The sequence below is a fragment of the Pipistrellus hanaki genome (assembly GCF_964339955.1).
Source record: "Pipistrellus hanaki genome assembly, contig: scaffold_39, whole genome shotgun sequence".
NCBI classification, from domain to species: domain Eukaryota; kingdom Metazoa; phylum Chordata; class Mammalia; order Chiroptera; family Vespertilionidae; genus Pipistrellus; species Pipistrellus hanaki.
The window spans coordinates 490,271-518,155 of record NW_028182294.1 but is presented as its reverse complement, the minus strand read 5'-3'; the positions used below and the strand labels follow the sequence as shown (position 1 = coordinate 518,155).

Sequence of the window (27,885 nt, the reverse complement as noted above, 5' to 3'; positions counted from 1 at the left end):
CTGGGTTGCGGGCTGGATCCCCAGTAGGGGGCATGCAAGAGGCAGCCAATCAATGATTCTCTCTCATCACTGATGTTTCTCTCTCCCTCTCCCTCTCTGAAGTCAATAAAATAAATATTTAATAAAATAAAAAAATAAAAATAAAAAGTGCCTGTGAAGGTGGAAGGGGCAGCAGGGGCCTTGCTGGGTTTGTGCAGCTGAGCCCAGACTGACGGGGGATGCAGACTAGTCACCGGGGCAGGGAGGCCCAGGAGGGGGCTGTCCGTTGGAGGAAGGAGGGCAGCCAGACGGCCAGGGTGGCTGGGGCCCTCACCCTGGGCCAAGGACCGCGGTGCCAATGGAGAGCCAGCCGGGGGGACCTTGGAGCTTCCTGGAGCCAGGAGAGGGGGGCTCCGGGAAGGCCAGGCTCTGGTTGGTTTGAGGGAGGTGGGGGAACTCTTGCTGACCATGGAGGGGGCACCCAAAGCTTACGGGGACGCCCTGTACCAGGAAGGAAAGGGGAGCAGGCGCCTCTGCCCAGCAAGGGTCTGGATGACCTGGTTCTGCCTCGGGACCCCGGGGCCACGGGGGCATGAGGGAGTGGGAAGAGAAGGGGCCCGGGCCCACTGTCCCTTGGCGGCCCCTGGATGAGTCACCAACTCCCCTGATTACTCCTCTCCATGCCCGGCCCGACCCTGGGCCCGCGCTCCGGACTCCCAGCCTTCCCACCGGATCCCACCGGAGGGGTCCCGGCGCCCCGGGCCGGCCGCGGGGTGTGCGGACACACGGGGCGGAGGCAGAGTCCGGGGCCTCTGCAACCAACGACCACAGACTGAGTGACCCCTCCCGCCAGCCAGACCCCCGAGATGGGCGCGGGCGACGCGGGCAGAACGTGTGTCCCAAAGCCGAGGCCCCTCCTGGGCCCCGGCCCCGGCCGGCTACGTGCGCGGAGCCCCGCGGGTGCCGGGCGGCGGGCCCTGCGCGGCGGCGGCGGCGGCTGCGGCCGCGGGGAGGGGCCGGCCCAGGCCCCGCCCGGCAGGTGGCGCCCCGCCCCGAGGCCGACGTGCGGAAAGGAACGCGCCGGCCGCGCCCGCGAGGGGCCGCGCGGCGGTGGGCGTGGCGTCCGCGCCCGCCTCGCTCCCACTGGCTGCGGCGCGGCAGGACGGGCCCGGCCCGGCCGGCCATTGGCTGCGGGGCTCCCTCATTTGCATACGGGCCGGGCGCGGGGCGCGGGCGCGGGGCTGGGGGGCGCAGAGGGGCCGCGGCCGCAGCCGAAGTTGCGCGGAGAGCCGCCCCCGTCCCGCCCGGGGTGCGGGGGACGCGCCGGGGTCCCGGGCCGGCGCGCGGGGCGCATCCCACCAGCCGCCCGCCCTGGCCAGCGGCCGGGGCTCGGACGCCTAGGTGGGAGGGGAAGGAGGGCTGGGGTGCGGGACGACTCCTCCGCCCGCCCGGCGTCCCTCCGGGCGCAGGGCAGCCACTGCCCACCGCACACTGCGCTGCTCCGGACCCACTGTGCGTGTGACAGCGGCTGATCTGCTCCTGGGCAGCGCGACCGCCGGCCCCTCCGGACCCTGCGCCGTCGGGCAGGGGAGGCCACCCCGGGCAGGGGAGGCCACCGGGGCAGGGGAGGCCACGCCGGGCGGGGACGGGCCACAGCGGGTCGGAGGGCGCGCGGCCAGGGGAGGGGGGGGCAGGGGCCCCTAGGGAAGGGTCTGCCATCTGCGTCCAGCAGACACCCAGGGGGTGGGAGAGAGAGGAGGGCATTGAGCGGCTTCGCTGCCCCCACGAGAGGGCTCAGGCGGGGGCAGGGCCCTCTGGGAGGAAACTTCCTCCCCGTGGGTGCCAGGGGCCAGCTGTGCGCGCTCCCGGGATGGTCTTCGGGCTGCCGCGCCGACCGGAGCTCCAGGACCCACGTCTGGGGGCCCTGCTGGGAACTTGAAGGAAGACAGTGCCGGACGTGGCTTTTCTGCGCATTTCGACCACTTCAGCGAGGCCACGGAGGACGGCAAGGCCCCATGTGTGGTGCCCAGCGCGTACCCGTCCCGCTTCCGGAGGCGGGGCCCTGGGCCTGAGCGGGGGCCTGCCTCCCCTGCAGGGAGCGCTCAGGTGCACGGAGGACACGTTGAGCCGCCTGGGCTGCAGGACCTGTCCCGCTCCGGGCCCTCTCCGGGCAGCGGGGTGAGGGCTGGCGCCGGGCCTGCTGTTGTCCGAGGCCTGAAGGACTGGGTGGGCGTGGACTTCACTTCGGAAGGACCCATGCTGATGGTCGCTGTGGTGTCACACGGCAGGCTTGGTGGGGCCAGATTCTGCAGGTGGCAGGGGGGCTGTGGCTGCCATGGGGTGGAACCCGTGGAGCAGTTTTACAGCCCCTGGGCAGTGCCCTCCTGTGGTGGCCCTCGGGGAGCCCGGTGTGGCCCCAGCCCGAGGGGGGACAGGCGCTGTGAGGTCCGTGGGGGCCTGACCCCGAGGAGCAGCGGCGGCCAGGGATGCGGGCTGTCCATCCTCACGCAGGCCCGCCTCACCTCCCGGGAGCTGGCCAGCCCGGCCCTGCAGTTCACCGGGCACGGGGGGAGCTGGGCTTCTCCTCACCTCAGCACCTGTTTTCAGCTTGTGAGTTAAAACTCAAAAATAAATTCTCAGCCAAAGGCGTGCGGCGTGACCAAAGCACTCTGACATTTGGTGGGTGGGATTTCGTGCATCCGGAATAGCGGCCCCCCGCCCTCTGCCTGCTCCCTGAGCCTGAGCCGGACAGCCAGGAGCAGACACCTGTCCCTGGAAGCGGGCGCAGGAGACCGCTCGGTGCCTGCTCCCTTTGGGGCTGGGAGTCTTGGTGAGGAAGCTCACCATACCGGGGAGGGCAAGGGCTAGTCCTGCCCGTCCCGTGCGTGTGCGTGTGCGTGTGTAGGATGATCCCTGCTGGCACCTGGCCTTGCCGCTGCTCCCAGTGTGCTCAGCATGCGAGGTGAGCCATGAAAGCTCAGGGCTGGGGCCCAGATCCGCCCCACCTCCTGAGAGTGGGGGCTGTGAGTGAGGGGAGCAGGCCCAGGGCTCCCAGCCCTTCCACCAGGGCATGGCCCATCAGCCTTTCCAGAAGGCCACCCCCATGTGACCCTGTGCCGGGATCTGTCTGGGGCTCGGAGGCTGCTGAGCTGGGCAGTGCAGGCGGGAGTGTGGCCGGCTGGGTGCTTCCCAGAGGATTCCCCCTGCCACTCCCCACCTGTGCTGACTCGGCAGGAAGTCCCCCCATCCTCACCCCCCACTGTCATGGCTCCCCCAAGCTGGGCTCTGGCTCCCTTGCTCCCGACGCTTAGGGCTTCACAGCCCCTATAGTCTGCTCCAGAGAAGTGGGGAGCACCAGGCCTGACTCGGCCACCCCAGGAGAAGGCTGACTCCATCCCAATGTGGCCAACCCCAAAACTCAGCCCAAACCCCATGACCTAGGATAGTGGTCGGCAAACTCATTAGTCAACAGAGTCAAATACCAACAGCACAATGATTGAAATTTCTTTGGAGAGCCACATTTTTTAAACTTAAACTTCTTCTAACGCCACTTCTTCAACATAGACTCGCCCAGGCCGTGGTGTTTTATGGAAGAGCCACACTCAAGGGGCCAAAGAGCCGCATGTGGCTTGCGAGCTACCGTTTGCCGACCACTGACCTCGGATGTCACCATCCTGGTCCCCAGATCCCGTGGCTGCACCCGAGGCAGAGCCCCCGTCTTGGCCGTCACAGAGGCCTCTGGCCTCCGCAGCCCAGGGAAGGACTGCGAGCTGGCTGTCAGCCTGACTTCCGGCTGCGGGCTCCCCGCAGAGGCCCGCCCACCTGGGGAGTGAGGGGGTGTTGGCAGGCAGGCAGGCGGCCACACCCTCACGGGCCTCAAATGCTCCTCTGGGCAAAGCTCCCTGGGCCCGGCCAAGCAGTCCTGGGACCCACCCACAAGCTCTCCCTCCGCCTTAGTCAACCTGACAGGCAGGTCTGGCATGTTCCGAGTCCTCCTCTCTGGGGGACCCCGGCGGGGGTGCAGCTCCTGCTGGGGAGGAGCAGGCCCAGGGGGGAGCGCGTCCGATAAAACCAAGCCCTGGCTCCAGCCTGACCAACTCCAACACCAGGCTCGGGCTGCAGGGGCCCCCCCAGGGGGGGGGGCGGCCCTTGCAGGGGGCACGTACGGCAGCCTGAAATGGAAGGCCGAGGAGCCCCAGCCTTGGAGCCAAGGGACCACTGACCCTGGGAGCCCCCTTGTCAGGAACCCTGGCTGTGGCCAGCCCCCGGCAGCTGGGGTACACGCCAGGAACCCTGGGTGGGGCCCCAGTGTCAGACCTCCTAGACCTGCCTAGGGCCGTTCAGGACACTCTCCAGCCACTTCCGGCAGTTTATTGAGGTTTCTGCGTCCTGGTAGGGGAGGCAGCACTCGCACACTCGTGTACACACGCACCTGAACACGCACACGCACCTGAACACGCACACGCACCGAAGGATGCCTCCCACACACAAGCACAGACCCGCAGACTAAAAACAGCATCCAGGCGTCTCCTGGCCCCACAGAGAGCTGTGGCCTTTGGGGCGGAGCGAGTTCTGAGTGGCCGCGCCCCAAGCTTCTCCAGGGGGCTCGCAGGCTTGGCAAGTACCGGGTGAGAGTCCTCAGCCTCCTCCTGACCCAGGTCCGGGTGTTCTGTCTCAGGATAGGGCCCGAGGGCTTCCGATTGCATGGGGCATGAGTCCTCCATGGCCGCCGATCTTTCTGCGGTCCAGGCTCGGCTGGCCCTGGCTGCCCTCGCTCGTGTCACCAGAGCCCAGGGCTGGGCTGGCAGTGGACGTTCATTCCGGGCAGGGGCAGGTGCTGCTACCTCCAGTTCTGCCTCACGGGGGACACTGTGGAGAGGACACAGGCTGAGGGGCCTGGGGGGCCACAGGAGGACCCCATCCCACCCAGAGTGGGGCAGACAGCCTTACCCTCGGGGCTCAGACTGGACACTAGGGCAGGACTCCGGGGGGCTCCTGGGAGGGGCTGTCCTCTGGTTGGAGGCATGAGATCCTGTGGGGAAAGCAGGTCAGCTGGGAGCTGGGCGGAGCCCCCCAGCCCGGCCTTCCTCGGGAACCACAGACCTGCGTGCCGGGCGCGGCCCCCGTCTGCTGGATGAACTGCTGCAGGTTACACTGGCGCAACTCCCGGTTCAGCTCCTCGAGCTCCTGGGCCTGGGCCTGGGGCACACGGGACCCTCAGTGGGCGCAGCCGTGAGCCTGGCCGGAGCCCGGGACCGCCCCCACGTCCACCCGTGTCCAGTGCGGGCGCGGTCCAGGAGCTCACCTGCAGGGCGTGCTCTGCGGCCTCCAGGGCCCTGCTCACCAGGGCCAGGCTGCCCTGCACCTCGGCACTCTGCCGCTCCTGGGCGGCCAGGTCCTGGCGCAGCCGCTCGGTGGCGGACGCGGTGGGCGAAGGGGGCCCGGGGGCCTCGGCAGCCAGGCGGAGCTTGTCCTCCAGGGCGCGGGCCTGGGCGTCCAGGGCCTGCAGCCGGGCGGCGTGCTCCGCCGTGGCAGCGCTCAGCGCCTGCAGCCGGGACCGGGCCTCCCGCTCCCGCGCCTGCTCCCGCCGCAGCTCCTGCTCCCAGAAGGCCTCCTGGCCCAGCTCCGCCGCGTTCCTCCGCAGCCTGCGCTCCAGGTCCTGCAGGTCCCCGCCAGGGCCGGGCAGCGGTGCCACGGCGGCCACCGGCTCAGGCGCTGGCCCGGCGGCCGGCCTGGGGTGCCCCGGGCCGAAGGCCGGTGCTTTCTGGGGCTCACGGTCCAGTGCGGGTCTGGGCTTCGGGGGAAGGCTGGCGCGGACCGGGCAGCGCTCAGGAGGTGGGCAGCTGTCCGAGGAGGGCCTCCCCGCGAGGCTGGGCCCTGTCCGGCGCAGGACAAATTGGACATCGCTGGCGAACTGCCCACAGGTGGCCTGGGCGCCCACGGGACACTCCTGGGGCAGCAGCTGCCGTTCCTTCTCCCGGAGGCGCTGCACGAGCACAAAACGGCCCGTCTGGCCTGGGGAGGGGAGCGGGGTCAGCCTCCATCCTCCACCCCTTGTCCCCTAGATGGAGAAGCAAGGGGAGGGTGAGGGATCCGCAGCTAGCCCCGCCCTCCTTGGGGGAAGATGGGACCCGAGGGCCGGCCCGCCCCAGGTCCACCTGTTGGGCCGGTCTGTCCCTGAGGGGACTCACCTATGGCTTGAGCTAGTGCGACCACCACTTCCTGGCAGGTGGTCTGCTCCGAGACGCCGCAGACCACTCGCTGGATGCCGTCCACCCACACCTTCAGCTCCATGGCGGCGGGCCCACAGGGCATGCCCCTGACCTGCAGGGGAGGGCCACAATGCCAAGCCCTGCCTGGCCCTCCCTTCTTGCTCCCTTGGCCTGTCCCTCACCCACAGAGCTGGCTCCGAGCTGCCGCCCTGCTAGCCTGTGCCCAGCCCTACCCGCAGGCCACACATTCCTGGGGTGGGGGTAAGTCAGGACAGCCCCCCAAAGCGGGGAACCAGTCGGCCCTCCAGGAGCACTCCAGGCTTCCCCACTTGCCAGCCTCCTCTGGCCCCGCCCCACTCCCGGAACAAGGAGAATCATTAACCAGATGCAGGACTTCCTGCACCCCCCGCCCCCAGTCACCTGGCGGGGAGGACACTGCCCCTCCCGCGGGGCGCCCTCCCGGCTCCCAGGGGCGCCCGTACGCCGACTCTGCACCCCGCTGCCATGGGAACGCACCTGCCCCGGGACTGACCTCGGCGCTCCGGACCCTCCGAGCCGGGAGCAGGCAGCCCCCGCCCGCTCCCGCCGATCGCGGCGCTCGCTGGAGAGGCCGGCGTCCCCGCCGCGGGGCGGGCGCAGGTGTGGCCCCCACGCGCGGCCCGGCTCCTGAGCCTCTCTCTGAGCCGCTGCCGGACTCGGGAGGCTCCGGGACTCCGCGCGGCTCACCCGGGCGCCCGCCGGCCTCCGGGACCCGAACTCCAACTGACTCCTTCCCCGCACCCGGCGCCGCGGCAACCTGCCGCCTCCGGCGCCGCGGAGCGTCCCTGTCCGCCTCCCATTGGCCCGCAGCCCGCCCGCCCGGCCCCGCCCCGCGCGCTCGCATTGGTTTCTTGGCGCGCCCGCCCACCCCTCGCACACGCCCATTGGCCACCTTCGTTGGGCTCCGCCTCTCTCCATTGGCTCCCCGCCCGCCCCGCCCCCTTCGGCGCCCAGGTGAGGGCGGGGCTTGGCGGCGCGGAGTGGCCGGTGGAGCTCGGTCCACTCACACCCGAAGCCCGCGAGCTACGCGGAAGCGCGAGCCTGCAGCCCGAGGCGGCGCGTGGGGCAGGTGTCTGGCCCCATTCCCGGGCCCACGGCCTCAGAGGCCGCCCAACCTGACCCATCTAGGGCGGGGCCCGGGACCCCGAAGCCCGCCAGCGCCCTCAGAGAACCCGGCCCCCATGTCCTGCTCCCACGGCGGCAGTCATGGGATACGTGGGGCCAGGAGGCTGCGGAGCCGCCGGCCCCCTCTCGCTGCAGCCGGGCTGGCCGTCCTGGTGGGGGAAGGGGCTCGCCCTCGGAGGTGCTGGTGACAAAGGCCCTGGGCTCTTTGTCTGAGCCCAATTCTCTCCACCCCTCCCGTCCCTAGTGGGGCCCAGCGCCCTCCTGCGCTGTGGACACGCTCCTCTGCCTGGCCAGTCCTGCTGGCCCGCGGGAGAGCCCAAGCCAGCTCTTCGGCCAGGGTCCCTGCCCTAGCCGGTTTGGCTCAGTGGATAGAACGTGGACCTGCAGACCGAAGAGTCCCGGGATGGAATCCGGTCCAGGGCACCAATCGCGGTTGCAGGTTCCAGGTCCCTCCCTGGCGGGGGCCCAGATCGATGGGGATGCATGCAGGAAGCAACCAGTCCATGTGTTCCTCTCACATTGGCATTTCTGTCTTTTCCTCTCTCCCTCCAAAAATCAATGGGAATCCTCGGGTGAATATTTAAAAAAAAAAAAAAGAAAAAAGAACCAGTTCTGCCCTAATCGGACTGGACCCTGGGCGGTCCTCCCGTCTGCCCATGTCCTGTCCACCACAGGAGGTCCCCATGAACAAAAGCTGAAGGTCTGAATAAATGGATGTTGAGTGGGTGAAGGTGGGGTGCCGTGGGGTGGGGGACCAAGGCTGGAGGCCATTTGCCTTGTGGATCAGGTCTGGGCAGCGGGGACACTTGTCCTGACTATGGGGATGTCTCCAGGCGTCCCTCAGTGACGAGGTGGTGGAGACGGAGGGGAAAGTGAGGCTTCTGGCTGTGGGTCAGGTGGGTGGGCATTGGGCACTCAGCAAGCCCCTCCCCCAGCTTCTGGGACCATCCACTGCTTCCTCTGCCCCTCCTGCGGGTTCGGCCCAGTGAGGTCCAAATTCTCAGGAGTGTGGTCCTGCAGTGTGCGGACATACTCCCAGATCAGCAGCCCCCCAATACTCACTGATGGAGCTCCGTGGGCTGGCTGGGCAGGGCCTGCGGGGCTGAAGGATGGCCATGGCAGGCCTGCTGGGCACTCGTGTGCCCTGGGCCTTCCGAAGTTACCTTGGGCTTCTCCTTCAGGCTGGGCCAGCCCTCCAGGAAGGGGGGGGGCTGGGGCTCACTCAGGGCCATGGTCTGGGGTCACCCTGGAGGCTCCTGGTAACAAACAGCCCCTCCCTTTCTGGTGCTGGTATCCATGGCAATGCTACAGAGCCTTTCTCCCCCGGGTCTCCTTGGGTTTCAGGCCTCAGGTGAGTGTCAGAGGTAGGGCCCTGGGTCTGGGGGGGCGGGGAGGAAGGGACATGGCATCATGGGTAAAGGACCAGAACCTCTGGGACCCTTGCTGTAGGCTGAAGGCTGGGTGGATCCCTCAGAGCCTGGAGGGCAAAGCTGATAGCGAGGAGACCCCAGAGAATGGACGGAAACGCAGGTGACGTGTTGCCTAGCGGTGTGACCTGCTGCCCTGGCCTGGTCAGGAGCACACAGGCGTGGACACCCGCATGACCCACAGCCTGGTGTCCGCTGGAGCAGAGACACGCACAGGGACTCCCCAGAGAGTGCTGCCTGGGGCTGTCAGCCGCATCCACGCAGGAGGCTAGGAGAGCCCGTGGGAATGCGTGCCCATGGCATCCAGGGCACTCAGCCCCCCCCCCCCTCTCAGCTTCTCCAAGAACATCCAAAATGGCCCCCACGTCTTTCTCGGAGGCTGGAGAAGCCAAGGAAGAGGCTCTCCCATCTCTGGCTGATGGAGAGCCAGTCAGCGGCCACCTGGAGCCTCGGGCGGACACACCTGTAGGCCCGGTGGCTCCCGCCCCCCGGAGCGTCGCCAAGCCCAGGCCCACACCCGTGGCCTCCACCAAGCTGCCGTAAGGAGGGTGGGGGAGGTGGCCGGCCACTCAGAAGCCAGGCCAGCCGGCCCGCGGGTGGGGCCTGAGAGGCAGCTGGGGTGCTGGCTTTGCAGACTGGCCCCCGAGTCCCTGGATCCCCACACCCTGCGGCTGGTGTGGAGGCAGCGGGAACTGGAGATCCAGGCCCTGCGGTCCCTCCAGAGCCAGCGGGATGCCCGGCGCTCCCACATCCTGCGCGAGGTGGCCAGGCTTCCTCCGGAGAGGGAGAGGTAGCAGCGACAGCTAGGCCCCCGCCCAACCCAGCCACGCTGGCCTCTGCCTGACCCCACCCCACCCCTGCTGACCGGGAACCCAACCTGACCCCCGCCCTGACCCTTACCTAACCCTACCTCTTGCCTAACCCTAATCCTGAAAGACTTGATATACTGTCCACCCGCCTAGACCCTGAGCTTGAACATGTCAGGGGGTGCTGAGCCCAACCAGGACCGGCCTCCAACCCCGACCTCTCAGACTTGGCTGGCCCGGGCCCCTCCCGCTCCCCTCCTTGAGGGCCAACCCAGTTTGGGGGGGGGGAGAGGGGGAATGAGCACCCCCTTCTCCCAGCTCCCGCAGTCAGGAGAAGCTCCTGCACACCCAGGTCCAGAAGCTGACTCTGGAGTTAAAAAAGCAAAAGGAACAGGCCCAGCTGGTGAGAGGGCCGGGGCGTTGGGCAGGGGCTGGCTTTGGAGAGAGGGCAGAGTCAGAGAGGGCCCCACCCTACCGGCGGGATCTCCTGGCGCAGGAGAAGCAGCAGCTGGAGGAGCAGCTGGAGCAGACCAAGACCGAGATGCACCAGCTCGAGGAGGAGCTGGAAGGCTTGCACAAGTCCTGCCTGGTGCAGCTGGCCAGCTCCTCCTGGGTGGGCCGCATGCTGAGGTCCTCCACGGGCAGCGTGGAGGTGAGCCCGCCCGCCCACCTTCCTGCCTCCTGATCCAGCGGCCAGATTTGCCCTCTTGCCGGGGGGCTCTGGCTTGCTGGGGAAGCCTGCCTCCCTCCCCCATCAGGACTGTGGCCCGAGGCAGGGAGGAACCACAAGCCCCGGCCCGCCTGGCAGTCAGCATGTGTCTGGCTCGGGTGCTGGTGAGGCCGAAGGGGACAGATGTCTTGTGGGGACAGGTGCCCCCCAGCCCCGCCCACTGATCGCTAGTCCCTCCTGCAGGTGGTGACTGCGGAGACCCTGCTGGACCTCAGCGACACCTCTGACCAGGGTGAGGGCTCCTCCCGTCACGAGGTGAGCAAGGTCCCCCGCAGGTGCCCCCGGCTCCGAGCCAGGGGAGGGCCGCATGCCTGTTGCTTCGTGGGCAGGGCTTCCGGATGGAGGATGTGGACTGGAACGCCATCGCCCATCGATACCCCAACCTCATGGCCAGCATTCACTCGAGCTCGGAATCCAAGTGACTGTGCTGGGCAGGGCGGGATGCCGGCCGGGCCGGGCAGCGGAGGAGGGCCGGAGTCCGAGCGCCACCCTCAGTGCCCGGACACGATCCCTGATCGCTGGAACAGGGTTGGGGATGGAGGGAAGGGCTCCGGGCCATCTCTGTCCTGCCCAGTGCCCTTTTCCCAGGCTGAGTCCTGGGGCCCAGGACCCACTTGGGGTGCCCCGCCGACCGTGGGAGGCTCGTTGGGGGTTGGGCTGGGTCCGGGGGCAGCAGCCCCGCAGCTCGTGAGCAGTCTGTGGCCTGCAGGCGCACCTCCCACCGGCAGATCCCGCAGCTCCCGCTGGTCTCGCCGACGGAAACACCTGTCTCCGGGGAGGGCAAGCCGGGAAAGCAGGCCTCCAGGTTGGGCAAACAGCATTCCGAACGCAAGAGCGTGGAGTGGAGCTCCCTGCCTGTCGTGGGCAGCAGCGGCAGCAGCTCGGAGACCTCCTCCACGTCCCACCGCCGCCCGAGCGCCCGACCCCGCAAGGCGCCCGGGCGCCCGACCCCGGCGCCAGGCCACGTGCTGGCCGAGCGAAAACCCGCTCAGACCCGCAGCTCCCTGAGCTCCCAGGACCATCGGCCCCGCATCGTCCTGCCGGGGGAGTCGCAGGACTCGGACGGCTGGAGGTACACCGGGGACTCCTGTGCCTGGAGCTCCACCTGGTGCGCCCAGGAATTCCGCCCCGGCAGCTTCATCAGGGTGATGGAGGGCGTGCCGCTCAGGAGCTCCCTCCGCAGCTCCACCAAGGACTCCAAGGCCGGGTCTGAAGGTGGCTGGGCGGCCCCCTGCGCGCTCCCTCTGCCCTGCAGGCCTGGCGACCTCCGGCCAGGCCCCTGGGCCAGGTCCCCCAGCCGCCTGCTGGGCGGCTCCGCCCGCCTCTCTGGAGGGATTTAGGGGGTCTGGCAGGCCTCGCGCTCCAGCTCGGACCCCTCCTCCTCTGCCCCCCTCAGCTCCTAGGGCCCAGCCCCCCTTCCTGTGCCCGACCCCTGGCGCTGCAGGCCAGCTGGCTGCACAGGACATGCCCCAGAAAATGCTCCATGTGGGGTCTGGCTCCCAAACAGACCTCCCTAACTCCCCTCCCCCCCCCTCACTCTCAGACCGGATCGGCCCGGTGCACAAGGCACGCAAGGTTTCCGAGGACTGGCCGCTGACGCTGACGTGCCCCTGGAGGTGAGGGGGAGGCGGGGAGGGGGGGACACGGGGACGGCGGGGAGCAGGAGGGCCCTGACCAGCCACCGCCGCCCCAGCCGGAAGGGCTCCTGCTTGAAGATCGTGGCCGTGAATCTTCGCGAGCGGTTCATCCGGGTCCTCAACCAGTCCACGGAGGAGACGGTGGAGCTGGGGGGCTACACGCTGCAGCAGCTGGACCACGACTTCCCGGTGTACCTGTACCGCTTCCCGCCGCACACGCTGCTGGAGCCGCGGCACCACGTCACGGTGTGCCCTGCGCCTCCCGCGTCCGCGCGCGCCCGGCGCGGGCCCCGGGGCCGGGGCAAGGGGCCTGGCGGCGCCAAGCAGCCGCCCTCGTCCGTGGGCGGGGGGCCCCGCCACTTCCACGCCAGCGGGAGCTTCGTGACTTTGCTCCTGAGCCCCAAGGGCGAGGTGGGTGCGGGTCCCCGCAGGGAGGTGGGGGGGGGGTCGCGAGGCGGCGGGTGACCAGGCCCTGCCCACCGCCCGCAGCTCCTCAGCCAGTTCCAGGCACCGCACAGCGTGACGCCCGCCCCGAGGACCTTCGAGGACAACACCACCGTGTCCATCGACCGCTTCCCGCTCCCGGACGCCGAGCCTGCGGCCGACGCTCCGGAGAAGGGGCGCCCGCCCCGACCCCCGCGCAGCCATCGGGTGCCCAGGGCCCGGGGCCGCCGGAAGGCGAGGTGGGGACCGTGGGTCCCTGGACCTCCGCCTCTTCCCCAGGCTCTGCCCCCGCAAACGCCCCCCAGGCCATGCAGCCCGCTCACACCCCCTCGCCCCACCAGGTCACGGACCCTGCTGCCGGGCCTGACCCCCAGCAAGCGCTCCAGCCCCGGGGAGGTGCCTGCAACCCCCGAGCGCGCCGAGACCGACGCGTGGGAGCCTCTGCCCGCCCTGCCCCGTGAGCGTGTGTGCGCGGGGGCCGGGGGGCCGGGCGGCCCGGCTGGATGGGCGAGGCCGGCCCGACGCCCCCTTCTCCGTTGTCCCCCGCAGCGGACGGGCCGGGCTTCGCAGACTACCAGGCAGGGAAGGAGCACAAGGAGCAGAGGATCCGGGTGAGTGTGCGCGCGTGTGGGACTTCGCGAGTGGAACGCCCCGCCCTTTCCAATGAAGCCCCGCCCCCTCAACATCCCTCCCATTCTAGCCCCGCCCTTCTCCGCTAAGCCCCGCCCCTCCCACTGGTCCCGCCCCCTTACCTCCCCTTTCGCTCCGGGCCCGCCCCTTCCTCCGGGCCCCGCCCGCCCTCACGCCCACCCCCCCCAGGTGAGCCGGAAGGCCGTGGACCGGGACTGCCCCTTCGTGGCGCTGTCGGTGCAGAGCATGAGGGAGAAGAGGTTCGGCTTTCGCCTCCTTAGCTGCCCGCCCATCCCTGTCTACGCGTGGCGGCGGCCGGTGTAGAGCCGGGCGGGGGCCGGGCGCCGGGGGCCACGGGAGACAGCCGTGGGAGGCAGGCAGTGCCAGCTGCATAATTTATTGAACCAGCGTCACTACGAAGTAAACTGCATTCTGTACACTTGAGAGTCGGAAGGATTCTCTTGGTTTCCCGGTGGCCCCGCCCGGTCCCTGAAGGTCCGCGGGGGAGGGGGGCCTGGCCGCAGGCTTTAACGCCCAGGGAGGCGCTGGGCCCGGGCCGCAGCTCCAAGGGGGGCTGGGGGGAAGTGGAGGGGCCGTTGGGCCTGGGCCCCATCCGGTCTCTTCCAGGCCTGGGAAGGTTTGCCCCACAGAAGTGGGGGCTGGGCAGTCCAGGCTCTCTCCTGCGCCTCCTCCCTGGTGGTCCCAACTCCCCACTTCTCTCCAGCAAGAGGGGCCTCTCCTGTGCCAGGCCCACCTCCTCCCCGCTCCCCTCAGATGCTCTGGGTTCTGTGAGGCCCTGTCCCAGCCAGCCCGGCAGTGGGCGGGGCTTACACTAGGGTTGCGACTGGGTTGGGGTGAGGGGCTTCAGGCGGGGCAGACACCACAGGGCTGGCGGGCTGGCTGCTGGGTCTGGTGCTGGCCTGGGGCCTGGACATCCTTGGGCTGGAGAGCTCGGGCCTGTGGCCACCTCCAGGGCTGATCTCAAAGCAGCCACGGCAGCCAGCCCCGGACCCAGGCCAGGCCCTGAGCGCCCCAGGGCTCTAAGCCGACGCCCCCGGAGGTGCAGGTCTTTAGACCCCCAGGAGCTGCCGCTGGAATCAGGTGGCATGGGGACCTTGGGGGGAGAGGGCAGCAGGTGACAGCCCGAGGTCCTGGAAGGCCCTGGAAACCAAGAAAAGAGCCTGTCAGACCGGGGCCCCAAGGGATCACGGGGTGGGGGCATCCCCTGGGGCTGCTCCCCTAACCCTTCGCCCCCCAAGGCAGTGCCCCTCTGCCCTCCTCCTGCTCCCCGGGGTCACCTCTGACCCCAGCCTGAGGAAGCCCCTCCTGGGCTCTGGCTTGGCGTCACCAGGTCCTGTCCCCGAGGGCCTGCTCACAGGCTGGCGGGCGGCCCTCGGCCAGTTCCTAACCTCTGCTGTAGACCAAAGCCTGCACCCACCTTGGCGGACGGGGCAGTTGTCCGGGGTCACCCAGTGCCCACTGGACCCAGCCTGGAGTGCGGGGGCTCTGATACCCCTTCCCCCTCCTCCAGAGCCCCGGTGTCTGTCACTCCTCTGGTCTCCTCTGGTGACTTCTCACCCTCCACTAGGCAGCTGGCCTTTGACCCCTCTTGATTAGCTGATCTCAGGGTCCACCCTCTCCTGCCCCTCCCCCCAGGCCGGCAGGTGGACAGGTAGAGGCTTGGCCCTGTACCTTTGATGAGGGGGGCCAGGGGGAGGTCAGGAGAGCCATTCAGCCAGCCTCCAGCTGTGCTCCTGCTTACCACGGCCCTGGCTAGGCTGGCCCTCCGGCTGGCCCCGCCTGCTCAGGCCCTTCCTCCAGGAAGCCTCCCCCGCTGCCCAGGGGAGGCGCTCTGGCCGCAGCCCCTGGGTTTGCTCACTCTGCCCCTGTCACTGGAAACCAGTGTCTCTCGGGGAGGAACTCACCTGTCCGAGGTGGAGGGAGGCACCCCTCCCAGGCCGGTCTCCTGCCCGCCCGCCGGGCCCTGTCCCTCTGCCAGAGCCGCCTGCTCCCTGCGAGTTGCCCGGCCGGCCTGCCCATCGGCATGGCCCCTCCTGCCCCGCCCGGCCCTTTTCTGGTGCCTGTGTCCCGTCCAGCCCTGGAGGCCTGTGGTGCACTGGCTCAGGGGAGGGGCTCTGCGGATTGTCCCTCAGTGTGAGCCCCCCGGGAGAGGACCTCTGGGGTCAGAGCCTACTCAGGGCCCCGGGCGGCGGGAAGGGCTCTCCTGCCGTGGCTGTGGCCCTCAGTACCTGGGACCGGGCTTGGGGAGCTGGGCTCAGCCTTGTCCTCACGTTCTTCAGGGCCCCGCCGTGGGCCAGGGGGAGCTGCTGCCCCTGCCGCTGCCCCTGCCGGCCCAGAATCCAGGCGCCTGCAGGGGAGAGGGCCGCGTGGGGCAGGGGCTGCAGCCTGCCGCCTTGGAGCCATTCCCAAGCGAGTGGGGCCATGATGGCACCCAGCCTCAGGCTCCCGTTACCAGCTCCTCCGGCCGTCCTGGGACCAGCAGCTCCTAAGCCACGCGGCCCCGGCCCAGACCCCCCCACCACACAGGACACACGTGGCGGGGCTCCGTGCAGGGACAGGCACCCACCGCAGTTCCCTCCACGCCCGAAGTCCGGCCAGTGCCAGGAGGTCCGGGCTGTCTGCAGGGTCAGGCCCTGGGGTGGAGGCCCTGGTGGCCAGGTCTTCAGGCCTGTGTGGGGGCAGCTGCTCTGGGGGCACCCAGGTCTGAGAAGGGAAAGGGCTGGTTTGGGGGCCTGGAGGGGACTGGGCGGGCAGCAGGCTGGGGGAGAAGGACTTGTCCGGCTGCGGAGGGCATGGGAGAGCTGGGGCCTGGCCCCGCAGTGGCTATAGCTGGGGGCCCTGGCAGGCCGGGGTGCTGTCCACTCGTAGGACAGCCCAGGACACCAGGCCGTTCTGGGGAGCGGGGCCCAGGACACGGGTGCCCTGTGCGGGTGGGTCCCGGCTCCTGGGGGACAGGGCGTACCTGGCAGCGGTGCTGATGCTCCCGAAGGCCCTTGGTGGGGTTTCCGCAGAGCACCTGGCTGGAGCCTGCGGAAGGAGGAGTGGCTGGGCCTGGGTTGGGTGGAGGGGCTGCAGGGTCAACGTCCTGCGGCGGGGGCGGGCCAGTTACCGTGGGTGAGGTTGCTGGTGTCATCCTCTGGGGCTGTGTCCTTGGGAAGCAGAGCTTCGGGCACGGGACCCCCAGGGGCCAGGAGGGAGAGGGGCCAAGGCCGGGCCGCCCGGGGCTGGAGCTCGGGCCGGGATCGCTCAGGGCCGAATCTTCCAATGGGGTCTCCGTGCGGACGAACTGCCCCAAGGTCAAAATCGGAGGTCACCAACGACCCCGCCCACCGGGCAGCCCAAGCCCCCCAAAGCTCTGTCCACAGACCAGGGACCCCGGCCACCCAACACCGGTGTGTCCCGGGGCCCAGGTTTTAGACCTCTTCTTCCTCTCCTGATGGGTGTGGGGGCCTCAGCCAGGCGCTGCTCACGGGGAGTGTCCTGGGTGGGGTGGGTGGGGGCAGTTGTGCAGGGCTCTGGGGTGCCTGGCTAAGGCTGAGAAGAGATGGCACCTGAGGCGGCCCACCTCTGAGAGGCCTGGACGTGGGGGCCGGCGGCAGAGCTTTTGTCTTGGGGAGGCCCGGGCAGAGACCTCCCCTTGGGCAGCCCTTGCGAGGCCAGCGGGACAGGGGGTAGGGCTGCGTACCCAGCCTGGGCAGCAGGCTGTCCAGGACCCTGCCCTCCTTGATGGCCTCCTTTACCAGGAGCCAGTCCTGGTCCAGCTTCCGGGCGGCGGGCAGGCCGGTCTGCGCGGCGGGCATCTCGTCCAGGACCTGCAGCTGGGGGACGAGCTTCCTCACCTGTGCCCTATAGTTGTAGTCCGGGGGCACCTGCGGGCAGAGAGGGTGGCAGGCGGGGGGCCGTGGGCCCTTCAGGCCAGCTGAGTCCTGGGGCTAACTGCGCCAGACCCACTGTGGGTGGGGTTGGTGCCTGGGCCATTCTCGGGCACCAGGGACTTGGGGGCCTGGGTTCTCACCCAGGTGCTCTCACGGTCCAGGTTCGCGGCCAGGATCCAGGGGTGCCCTCTGGCCCACGGGGCTGCCCTGAGCTCACAGCATGGGCCCGGTTGGCCAGAGCAGATGGCAGCTGGCAGGGCAGGGGCTGTGAGCTGCAGTGTGCACAGCAGTGCAGGGGCGTGTGCCGCTGTGAGTGTGCAGAGGCTTGCAGGCTGTGTGAGTGTGTGTGTGAGTGTGTGTGTGGGAGTGTGTACACACAATTCTATGTGGAAAAGGCACTGAGCGTGCGTGGTTCCACGTGGCCTGTGCACGTGGCCCTGAGGGGAGTGTCCAGCCCAGGAGGGTGCACTGGCAGCTGCAGGGCCTCTGGCTCACAGAGAAGGAGCCTCGGGGTGCGGGCGGCCCCCAGGCCACGGGAGGGGCTACGGACCTGAGCCACCGAGCGCCCCTCCCTCGCACACGGCAGCTGGCCCGCACGCACCTGGCTGGAGGGGCTGGGCTGCAGGCACACCAGGTTGCCCTCCAGGGTGAGCGTGGCCAGCCGCGGGCACAGCTGCAGGTAGCGCACCTGCCCCAGGTCCTCCACGCTGTTGCCCTCCAGGTCCAGCACCTCCAGCTGCTCGAGCAGGCACAGCGGGCTGAGGTCCGAGACGTTGTTGTAGGAGACGTACAGCTCCTGGGGCGGCACGGGCGTCAGCGGGCCGGTGGGGGGCCCTCCCCCGCCCGCGGCGCCCCACGCCCACCTTCAGGGCCGGGAAGGAGCCGATGCCGTCCAGGTCAGTCAGGCCACAGCGCGCCAGCCACAGCACCTGCAGGCGGCCCAGGGAGGTGCCCAGGTCTCTGCAGGGGGCAGGGTTGGGTGGTCAGTGCTCCCTAGGGTGGCGGGCCACACCCACACCTGCTGTCCCCGGGTCCACGCAGGTGTGAGCGTGGCTCGTGGCAGCAGGCTGAAGAAGGGCTCCCTGCCTTTCCTCGGGCACAACCCTGGCCTCGGGCAGGCAAAACGGAGGGCCCGGGCCTGCTGCTGGGCAGCTCAGCCAGCCTCCCCACGCCGGCACGGCGGTCCACCACGGCCGCCCGTGGCCCCAGGAGGGCGCTCACCTCACGGAGCCCAGGCGGCTGTCATTCAACTTCAGTTGGCTGAGGTTGGGCAGGTGCACCCCTGTGGGCCACGGGGAGGTCAGAGGCTGCCTGCGTGCTCCCCAGCCCCGCCTCTGCACCCTCCCGCCCTCTGCCCCTGCTGCCGGGGCTTCTCTGAGGCGGGTGCAAGGCTCAAACGAGGGGTGCAGCGTGGGGCGCAGGAGGCGTGCCTGAACCAGCGGGCCCACGTGGAGGCCTCCGGGAGCTGGGCTGGAGGAGGGGAGCCGGCGGGCATGGGCGGGACCGCCTTCCGAGGCCTGCCCATGGGCACCCCCGCCCGTGTCCCTGAGCACCCCAAAGCCCCAGGGAAGGGTTCTGAGCTACTGACTCCTACCGGGGCCCGGGCACTGGCCCTGAGACAGAGTCCCCAACCCCTGGGAAGAGGATACGGGGTGGGCCCGTGGGTGCAGTGGTCATGGCGGCAGGGCCCAGCGAGCGGCCCGGCCCGGCCCGGCCCGCGGCGGGCGGACAGCGAGGGCTCTCACCGAAGTTGCCCAGGCTGTGTTCGCGGGTGTCCACGCACATCTCCAGCATGCTCACCAGCCGCAGGTCGTCCACCCGGGCCAGGGCCTGCTGCAGGACCATGGGGGGAGGGGGCTCAGCCTGGGGCTGGACAGCGGGCACTCCTCCCGGCGCCCCCCGTGGGGCCCTTCTGGCCTGTCCCAGCCTGGCCTGTGAGAGGCTCCTGGGTGTGGTGCTGGGCAGGTGACCAGGCCAGGTACACCCCAGGCCCAGCCAAGGTGCCACGGGTGTCACTGCCCGGCCGGACCCTGCCCCTGGCACTCGCTGGGCAAGGCCAGGCCAGACCCAGTCCCACCCTGTCCTCTGTCCGGGAGCTGGTGGTGGACCCCTTCCGACGTGACAGCTGCCTGCGGGACAGGGCACAGGAGGCATGGGCAGCGGAGGCACGGGGACCGGGCCTGGTGGGAGTGTCCCGTCCACCTGCAGTGACTGGACAACTAGGACCCTTCTCCACGCTGCTCAGGAGGCGGGACCTCAGGCAGCCAGGCTGCGGGCTGGCAGGTGCATTACCCCAGTGGGGGGTCCAAGGAGCCCTCCAGTGAGTGTGGGGGTGGCGATGGAGGGCTTGGCACCACAGCGGCCGCCCCTCACCGCGGCCAATGGTCGGCGAACGAGGCCGGAAAGGGAGGGGTGCGGGGCGGTGCAGGGCTGCCCAGGAGGCCACCCCACCGGCGGGACCTGTTGCTAGAGGGCTCAGTAGAACCTGCAGGCCTGAGGGCGGGGCGATGGCAGGGACAACCCTCCCCGCGCCCCGCTTTGGGACAAAGCCTTCATCAGCTGCCCCAGAGAGGACCCCACCGGTTCTCGGCTCCTTTACTGGCCGCACTGGGCACCTCGGGCCCGAGCCCTCCGCCCTGAGAGCCCAGGCACAGCGGTGCTCAGCACACACGGGGAGAGGAGCTCCCGCCTCGCTCAGCCCCTGCTGAGGCCCGGACACCTGTCGCCAAGCAGCGGGGCTCGGCCCCAGGGGCGCAGCGGGCACCGGGACACACCCCCGCCAGGCCAGGCCGGCAGGCGGGACACCAGCCCGGAGCGTGGCCCTCGCAGGCCCTGCGGCCTGAGCCCGGGCCGTCTCCCCCGCTCACCAGCCGGGCGGCTGACAGGCAGTCCTCCAGCAGCTGCTTGCCGTGGCCTTGGACTTGCTCTGCGGCCGGGGCCTTGCTCTGCGGAAGGGGGTTGTAGGGGCCCTGCCAGCTCAGCTCCCGCACAAGGACACGCGCCATGCTGGGCCGAGGCCCGGGGGCCTGCTCCAGGCCTGGTCCATTCAGGTCCAACCTGCGGGGCCAAGGCGGTGGGGGGGGGGGTGGTTGGCCTCACAGCCCGCACGCCCCACACGGCCCGGGTCTGGAAAAGGCCCAGTGGGTCCTCACCAGCCCAGCTGCCGGCGGCCTCGCGCCCCTCCCTGGGCCTTGGCTCACACCCGCCTGGGCAGGCCACCTCCCTGCGTGCCTCCGGGGCCCATAGAGGGGTCTCGCTGGGGGGCATGTGCTTAGCTGCCCGCTGTGACCGGCAGCAAGACCCTGCCTCAGCCTGTGTGCGCTTCCTCCGCCCGATGGTCTCTGAGCGTGGGGGGGCCAGGACCGGGGTCTCAGGCGTGTCCCCCCACCCCGGTGCCCAAGGAGCCCCCTCACCCGGAGGCAGAAGTCTTTTCCCACTGAGGGTCAAACATCGGGGCATGGGGGTGGCATGTGGCCCCGGGCGGCACCTGCGAGAGAGAGGAGGGTAGGCCAGGTCCGGGCCCCGGGCGCGGCGCCCAGAGGCCCGGACAGGCTGGCAGGGCTGCGGGCCAGAGCGCGGAGCAGAAGTGGCAGGGCTCACCTGCTCCTTCCCACCGCACCGACGGGGCCCGGGCCTGGCCGCTGGGGCAGCCCGCAGGTGGGTGAGAGATGGGGTCCTTCCGGTGCCAATGCCGGCCCACTTCCTCTACCCTGACCCCCTCTCTCCAAAAGGGGTTCTGGCTCTACTGCCCGGTCCGTCCCCGTGGGCTCGCTCTGCAGCCCCTGCCCCTCCCACACGCCCCACACCGCGGGCGCTGGGGACCCCGCACCTGGCTCCCGGCTTTGCTCCGTAAAGACACAGGGGCCTGTGCTGGGCCCAGACCCTGGACTCACCGCCCGGGCTGGCACACACTCCGCCTGGAATCCCTGCCGGCCCGGCCGCCCGGAGGCTGCAGGCTGCCAGGCCCAGTTCCGGGGTGCTCACAGGGAGCCCCGGGGCGGGCCCAGCACCCTCCTCCCTGTGTGCCTGAGCGCCCTGGCTGAGGGCCTGCCTGGAGTAGGGCTACAGCGTCTGTCCAGCCTGGCCCAGATGTCTTGGGGTCCAGCAGGGCCTGGGCTGGAGGCTGTGGCTCCCATCTCAACACTGTCCCCTCACTTTTACGCGCTGGCCCGAATCTGTCCGCGCTGCTCACGGCCTGTTCGCACCCTGCCCATCAGCTCTGTGGGCCCCCTGACCTCTCCCTCCACTACCTCTCCCCACCAGGGAGACCCCCACCCGCAGGGTCTGCTATCGCCTCCTCCGCCCAGGGGCAGGGCCTGGCCCCCATCTCAGTGCCGGGAGCCTCTCAGACACAGCCCGGGATGGGGGGTTCAGGCAGGATCCCCAGGGACCAGACTTAACTTCTGGGGGCACCGCTGAGCCCCCCTCTGACTTTGCAGCTTAATCCTCGCCCCCGCCCTTGTCCGGTCCACCCGCGGCGCCGGGGAGGCAGCGCGGCCACCGCCGCCGGCTCACCTGAGGGCTCCCCCGTGCCCGGCCCTGCGGGCTCAGCCCCGGCACCCTCCGCGCCCGGCGCTCTCTCCGATTCCGGGTTGTTCTTCCGGACGCGGGGTTGCGGGACCTGGGCGCCATAGCAACCGGGGCAAGACCTCATTTGAATAATCAAATATTCATGAGCCGCCGAACCGTCTAAGGCCCCGCGGGGCCGGGACACACCCCTTAGCAACGGTTGCTATGGCAGGTGTCACGGGGCCGGGAGGGCAAGGTCGGGCGAGGGCAGCGCTGGGGCTCCGGGCGGTGCCGCCCCGCACGTGCGAGGGCGCCCCTCGGGCGGGGATGCAGGCGAGCCGCCGCCAGGCCCGGGGTCGGCCCCCGCCACGGCGATCTGGGGGGGCGCCTCCGCCTGCAGGTGCGGCGGGTGTCACCCCAAGAGGAAGCGCTGCGGGCAGGACCCCCAGGACCGGGGAAGCGAAGACTCGGAGGCCTGAAGGGAGGCCGGTCCGCGTCCACGCGGGACGCTCCACCGCCTTTTCTCCGCGTCTGCTCTGCCCGCGGCGCGGAGCGCGGGGCCGTCGTGGGGACAGGACGGTCCCCCGGGGCCCCCAAGGCCAAGGCCTGAAGGCGGTGAGCTGCGGGAGGGGCTGGTGGCCGGCAGAGGGTGGGGTGCTGGCTGAGGGGTGAAAGGGGGTGTCCGTGCGCTCCTGTGACATTTAAATCCTGTTAGAAACGTCCTGAAAAGAGCCGTGTGCTTGATCGTGGGGGCGCTTCAGTTCTCTGCCCACCGCAACTTTGGGCTGGGTCTGCGGGGCGCCGTGGTCGAACGGGCCGCACCGCGAGCTTCTGCGGGGCCGGTGTCTGGGTTTGGGGGGCCGGCAGGCCTGCCAAGCTGGGGAGGTGGGTGAGGGGGTGCGGGCTGCGCGCTACGTGAGAGCAGAGCCCGGTGCCTGCGGGGCCGAGAGAGCGGACCGCTCAGACCAGGCGCTCCTGCACCGCCGCCCCGGCCCCGGCCCCCGAGCGTCCTGGGGGAGAAGCGGCCGCCCCAGAGCCGCCTGCGGGGAAGGGGTGCAGGGCAGCGGGGCCACCGAGGATCCCCGGCTCCGGCCCCTGCCCTGCGCCTTCCCGGCAGAACCTGGGGGCTCCCCCTCCCGGTGCTGTGGTCGGCTCCAGGGCCCTCGGTGGGCTGCGCGGCGCCGGGGAGACCTCGGAGGGCGTGGGCCGGCCGTGCGCGCCGTCGAAGTGCGGAGGAGCCCGGCGCGGGGCTTCCGGAGCGGCTCCCGGGGCGAACCCGCCCCAGACCACACCCGCCCGCCGCCTGGCTTCCCGGTCCCGCCCCTATCTCCCCGAGCGTCCGCCCTGCTTCCGGGAGAGGCCGGGGCTCCCCGAGAAGCTGTCGCCCGAGACCCTCGGCCCCGGCCCCGATGACCTCGCCCCGCGCCGGCGGCGGGCGGCCCACGAGGGCCAGCCACCCCGGCACCGCCCTCCGCGCCTTCCGCTCCCGGAAGCCCCGCCTGCCGCCGCCCCTGACGGACGGCCCAGTAGGCCAATCGGAGCGTGGCTGGGCGGGCCTGGAGGCAGGGTTCTGGGCGCACGACCAATGGCAGGCCGCGCAGGGCTAATGGACGGCGGCGGGGCGGGGCGGGGCGTGCGCGGCCCGGGCGACGAGTTCTCCGTCCGCAGCCGGAGCCGGAGCCGGAGCCGCACCCGCCGCGGTCGGAGCCCATGCCCCCGGGGAGTCGCGCGCCCCGGCCCCCGCCCCGGCCCCGGCCCCGGCGGCAGTCGCGCCTGTGAGCGGTGAGTGCGGCGGCGGCGGCCGCGGCGGGAGGGGCGTTGGGGTCGGGCGGCGGGGCCGGGCGGCCGATCCGGAGCCGCCGTCCTGGCTGGGCGCGCGGGGGCGCAGGTGAGCCGCGGGCGGAGCGGGGCGCTGCGGCGCGGGGTCGGGGCTGCGGGCGCCGGGGCGCCGGGTGTGCCTCGTCCCGCCGGCTCCTCGGGCTCCGTTTTCCGGGCTCCGTCCTCCTGGGCCCCCAGTGCCCTCCGCCCTGCGCCGAGGCCTCCCGGGCCACCCTCTGGGCGGGTCTCCCGCCGCCACGGTCCCGGGATCCCCCGAAGGGCGTGGGCCCGCGGCCGGCCCGAGGCTTGGGCGGCCCGCTGTTCTCACAAGGGCGCCCCCTCATCAGACGTGGGAGTCGGAGACGCCCTCAGCGGGGCCTTGGCCTCGGGCCCCTTTCATTCCCACCTGCCCGCCTGCTCCCACTCCTCCGGCTCCTGCCGTTAACCTGTGCGCCCCTGGCCCCTGGCCGCCTGGTGTTCTCCCAGGCTCCCGTGGCAGGAGACACCCCGGTCCCTGTCCTAACCGTGGTGTCCTCCGCAGCTCCCGGAGAGCTTGCTCAGTGCACCATGCGCCTGGCGGGCCGGGCGGCTGCGGGTTGGCACTGGCCTGCCCGGGCACGTTGCTGGGCGCCGCGCCGCGGCAGGACCTGTTCCTGTAGGGAGGGGGCCCTGTAACCTCAGCCCGCGGCGCCTCTGGTCGGCTTTCTGCCTACCCAGCAGCTTCTAATTCGGGGGCATGGTGGGGAGATGCTCCCGGCTGTCCGCCCTGCCCCTCACGGGTACTGAGCGCGGCTGCGGACGCCACAGGTGGGCGGCAGGAACCTGGATGTGGGGCCCCGAGCTCCACGGGTCTGCCGACCGGGCCTGGGCGTGGCTGACGGGCTTCCTTGCAGGTGGGACAGGAGGCCACCGGGCGTGGCGAGCCACGGCCCCGGGGACGATGACCGAGTACAAGCTGGTGGTGGTGGGCGCCGGGGGCGTGGGGAAGAGCGCCCTCACCATCCAGCTCATCCAGAACCACTTCGTGGACGAGTACGACCCCACCATCGAGGTGAGCGGCCTGCGCCTCACCCGCACCACACCCTCCAGGCGCCTGGCGGGGTCCCCTCGCCGAGGACCTGGGGGCCCAGGAGGGGCCCTGAGCAGTGTCCTCCCACAGGACTCCTACCGGAAGCAGGTGGTCATTGACGGGGAGACGTGCCTGCTGGACATCCTGGACACGGCGGGCCAGGAGGAGTACAGCGCCATGCGGGACCAGTACATGCGCACCGGGGAGGGCTTCCTCTGTGTGTTCGCCATCAACAACACCAAGTCCTTCGAGGACATCCACCAGTACCGGTGAGCCGCCGCCCTCCGCGCGCCTGGATGCAGCCGTGCCTGCAGCCCGCCCGCCGGCTCACGCCCTCCTCCTTGCAGAGAGCAGATCAAGCGGGTGAAGGACTCGGACGACGTGCCCATGGTGCTGGTGGGGAACAAGTGTGACCTGGCCGCGCGGACCGTGGAGTCTCGGCAGGCGCAGGACCTCGCCCGCAGCTATGGCATCCCCTACATCGAGACTTCCGCCAAGACGCGCCAGGTGAGCCGGCGCCCCGCCGCAGCCAGCCAGGGCCCCGCCCCGCCCCGCCAGGGAGCCTTGCTCATTGCCCCTCTCCCTCAACACAGGGCAGCCGCTCTGGCTCTGGCTCCGGACCCCCGGGACCCAGCTGCCCCTCGCTCTGTAAGTCTCCCGGGACAGCAGGGCAGCGAGGGAGGCCAGGCCCGGGTCAGGGCTGACACAGCTCTAGGGGAGGGTAGCAGTGGAGGTCCCTGGAGAGCTGTCTTGAGCCAGGCCGGAGCGGTGACCCTGGGGCCCCAGCCCCTCTGCCCCCAGGGTGTCTCAGTCCCTTATCGGGAGGGCTGTTGGGGACCAGGGCGGTCAGGCTCAGAGCCTGGGGGAGCTGCTGAGGAGCAGGTGTCTGGGGGGGGTGAGACGGTGAGAGCAGCAGCCACGGCTCTGTGGGTGCAGGTGGAGAGGGGTGGGGTCCCTCGTCTCCATGTCTCCTCCCCGCTGGGCCTCAGGCCGAGGCCCTCTGAGCGGCTCCTCCTCCGCAGGGCGTGGAGGACGCCTTCTACACGCTGGTGCGCGAGATCCGGCAGCACAAGGTGCCTAAGCCCAGCCCGCCGGACGAGGGCGGCCCCGGCTGCATGAGCTGCAAGTGCCTGCTCTCCTGACGCCCCGCGGCCGGTGCACCCGCACAGGAGCCCGGCGGGCCGGCCTGGGAGAGGGGAAGGAAGGAAGGAAGAGCTGCCAGACTGGCCATCCCGGGCTGGGGACGTGACCGGCCCTCCCAGGACGCTTTGCACAGACTGGAGAACTGCGGCCGCCGGCCCCCGCCGTGCCGGCCCGGCCCTGGGCACAGGCTCAGTTGCAGTAAATTATTTGATGGTCTTGACCCTGGCGTCTGGCCAGCTATGGTGTGCGGTCTCTCATGGGGTGGGGGGGCCTCCACCTCGGCGTCCTCTGGCCAGTGGCCTCTGTCAGCCCTGCTGCCCTCTCTGCTGAGGGCCTGGCCTGCCCGTCCGCTCCCCCCGCCCCCCAGTCCCGGGCCTGTCGCTCCAGAGCGGACTCGGGTCACCGCAGGCGGCTGTGGGTGCAGGTGGCCACATAGCGCTCCGAGGGCCGGTCCTGCCACCTCGGGGCTCGCTCTCGTTCAGACTGCGTCAGGGCGCCCTGCCCTCCGGGCCAGGGTCCCGCTGGAAGCCAGCAGCTGGGTGAGCTGCTTCCTGGGCCGTGTGGCTGGTGCGGGCGTGCCCTGTGGTGTCCTCCTGGCTGCCCTGCTGACACTGGTTACCCCCAGGCTGCTGTCCCCGGGGTCTGTGGGGTTCGCCCGATGCCCAGCCCCAACTGGTTTTCCAAATCAGAGCAGGAGAGGAGGTGCACAGGCCGGGCTCTCCCCATTCCGTGTGACCCCGAGAGGGTGAATCGGGAGGCCGTGTGCTGGGGCCGTGGGGAGGGGGGCACACTGCTGCCCTCGGAGCTCCGCCATCGCGGCCTGAGGAGCCTGAGGCAGCAGCGTGCCCGGGCCCAGGCTGGCTTCCGGGGCAGCTCAGGAGGCATTCTTGGTGTGGGCAGGAGCCGGCTGGGAGGGTCCTCACCTGTCCCCCAAGGTTCCTGGCTGGGGGGGCAGTGAGGGGCACTGGCAGCAGAGGGCCCACCCATTCTGTGGCCTCGGTGGAGGGGGCCTTGCCCTGCTCTGGCCGGCACCTCCGTGGCCCGGGCCCTCGGCCGCACGCACGCACGGTCACTGCGCACTGAGGGCCGGCTGCCTCCAGGCGCGGCGGCCCACAGCGTCAGGGTGAGTGAGAAGGGCCTGAGGACAGCAGAGCCCGAGGCCTCTGGTCCAGGTGGCCCCCCAGGGGCACTCGGGTTCCGAGGCCAGTTCAGCTCCACTGGTGACCGAGGCAACAGCAACTGCCCCTCAATGGGAACGACCCCGACCCGAGAGGAGCCCACGCCTGGCACCGGCGGCCCAGTGGTCCGGGCTGTGCCCTTCCCCCTGGAAGCCGGGAAGAATGCCCCCAGGATGCAGTCGCCTTCCTCCAGGACTACCCTCACCCCCACCCCGCCCCGCCCCGCCCCGCAGCCCCGAGGGCAGGCCCTGGCGGTGAGGGTGGGGGTGGCCCAGGGACAGCACCCTGTGCCGGTCTCTGGGCAGCCCCACCCCCAACGGAGCCCCGAGGAGCTACCCCTTGGGGAGCAGAGGGTGTGTGGGGGTGCTGGGTCAGCCCTGGGGGGCTGTGCTCACCAGTGGGGCCTCCCCTTTGAGAGCTTTCCCATATGAGCTCTCGAGGGGCCTGGGACCCGACTGAAGGAGTCTGAAAGGCCCCCAACAAACGGAGCCTGCTCCCAGGTCAGGCGCTGGCAGGGGCCCCAGGAACCCCAGGCCGCCTCCCACGGTGCGGCCCCCGTGCCTACACCCTCCTTCCAGAGGACAGGCCCGCATGGGGCACCCTGCGCCGAGGGGCAGGCATCCCGGCCTGGCTCCCCTTCCCACAGCGGCAGTGGGCACGGGGCCCAGCTCTGCAGGTCAGTGCAGACGCCTGTGGGCTCAGGTCAGGCTTGTCCACCCCGGCCCGAGGCGCCGGGCGCCAGGTGTGAGCAGAGGCCACGGGAGGCGGAGCCGGAGCGTGGGGATGGGATAGGGCTCAGCTGTGGCCGCAGAGAGAGGCCGTGGAGGCAGCACCCCAGCTGAGGGGAGGCCCAGGCCGGGGGCTCTGCAGGGCCCCCCTCCCCCGCCTGCGCTGGGTCTGTTCTCTGCGGCAGCGGCAGCCGCGCTCACCGTGTCACAGGCTGGGCGATGGCGACGCAGCCGCGAACGGCCTGTCCAGTGTAACCGAGGACTGTCTGTCCATCTTTGTCTGAGTGTCCATTCAGAATGTAGGCCCATTTTCGAGTGGATCATTTGTTTTATTGAGTTTTAACAATATTTTGTTCCAGTTCTGTGCGAGTCCTTTATTAGATGTAGGATTTGCAAATATTTTCTCAGTAACTTTTCTTTTTAAAAAAAAAATTTTCTTTAGAAATATCACTGAGCAACATAAACTGATAAACAAAAATACAACCTGAGTCATAGAAGCACTGAACAGACTGTCC

At 70.4% G+C, this 27,885-nt stretch overlaps 4 protein-coding genes across 12 annotated transcripts; 2 read left to right on the top strand and 2 right to left on the bottom strand.

The window, feature by feature from the left end:
- Positions 1-4,335: 4,335 nt before the first annotated feature.
- Positions 4,336-7,024, bottom strand: RASSF7 (Ras association domain family member 7). 2 transcript variants are annotated; one of them, XM_084907014.1, is made up of 6 exons: positions 6,708-7,024; positions 6,171-6,303; positions 5,285-5,994; positions 5,083-5,178; positions 4,930-5,011; positions 4,336-4,848 (listed from the first exon to the last, which is right to left on the bottom strand). In XM_084907014.1, the coding sequence occupies exons 2-6, from the start codon at positions 6,292-6,294 to the stop codon at positions 4,820-4,822; spliced, it is 1,041 nt and encodes a 346-aa protein (XP_084763140.1). In that variant the 5' UTR covers positions 6,295-6,303; positions 6,708-7,024; the 3' UTR covers positions 4,336-4,819. The 2 variants fall into 2 exon arrangements, with proteins under 2 accessions (XP_084763140.1, XP_084763139.1); XM_084907013.1 differs by having other exon boundaries at positions 4,336-5,011.
- Positions 7,025-9,119: 2,095 nt separating this feature from the next.
- LMNTD2 (lamin tail domain containing 2) lies at positions 9,120-13,392 on the top strand. Its single transcript, XM_084907050.1, has 13 exons — positions 9,120-9,321; positions 9,417-9,572; positions 9,907-9,991; positions 10,085-10,240; positions 10,502-10,573; positions 10,648-10,736; positions 11,028-11,533; positions 11,763-11,934; positions 12,012-12,366; positions 12,445-12,638; positions 12,741-12,856; positions 12,949-13,010; positions 13,219-13,392. The coding sequence occupies exons 1-13, from the start codon at positions 9,137-9,139 to the stop codon at positions 13,351-13,353; spliced, it is 2,283 nt and encodes a 760-aa protein (XP_084763176.1). The 5' UTR covers positions 9,120-9,136; the 3' UTR covers positions 13,354-13,392.
- Positions 13,393-13,415: 23 nt separating this feature from the next.
- On the bottom strand, positions 13,416-22,286 carry LRRC56 (leucine rich repeat containing 56). Of its 5 annotated transcripts, none has more exons than XM_084907070.1 (13): positions 21,441-22,286; positions 20,339-20,412; positions 19,793-19,982; positions 18,671-18,758; positions 18,147-18,207; positions 17,789-17,885; positions 17,527-17,721; positions 16,736-16,919; positions 16,160-16,336; positions 16,013-16,077; positions 15,617-15,753; positions 15,279-15,397; positions 13,417-14,190 (listed from the first exon to the last, which is right to left on the bottom strand). In XM_084907070.1, exons 1-13 carry the CDS (start codon positions 21,555-21,557, stop codon positions 13,862-13,864), a joined length of 1,833 nt encoding a protein of 610 aa, XP_084763196.1. In that variant the 5' UTR covers positions 21,558-22,286; the 3' UTR covers positions 13,417-13,861. The 5 variants fall into 5 exon arrangements, with proteins under 5 accessions (XP_084763200.1, XP_084763196.1, XP_084763197.1 ...); XM_084907071.1 differs by having other exon boundaries at positions 16,736-16,868; XM_084907072.1 differs by having other exon boundaries at positions 16,736-16,862.
- A 779-nt stretch (positions 22,287-23,065) lies between these two features.
- HRAS (HRas proto-oncogene, GTPase) lies at positions 23,066-25,684 on the top strand. Of its 4 annotated transcripts, XM_084907103.1 has the most exons (6): positions 23,066-23,216; positions 24,146-24,303; positions 24,412-24,590; positions 24,669-24,828; positions 24,915-24,969; positions 25,344-25,684. In XM_084907103.1, the coding sequence occupies exons 2-6, from the start codon at positions 24,193-24,195 to the stop codon at positions 25,400-25,402; spliced, it is 564 nt and encodes a 187-aa protein (XP_084763229.1). In that variant the 5' UTR covers positions 23,066-23,216; positions 24,146-24,192; the 3' UTR covers positions 25,403-25,684. The 4 variants fall into 4 exon arrangements, with proteins under 4 accessions (XP_084763229.1, XP_084763226.1, XP_084763227.1 ...); XM_084907100.1 differs by lacking the exon at positions 24,915-24,969; XM_084907101.1 differs by lacking the exons at positions 23,066-23,216; positions 24,915-24,969 and adding an exon at positions 23,303-23,322.
- Positions 25,685-27,885: the final 2,201 nt, after the last annotated feature.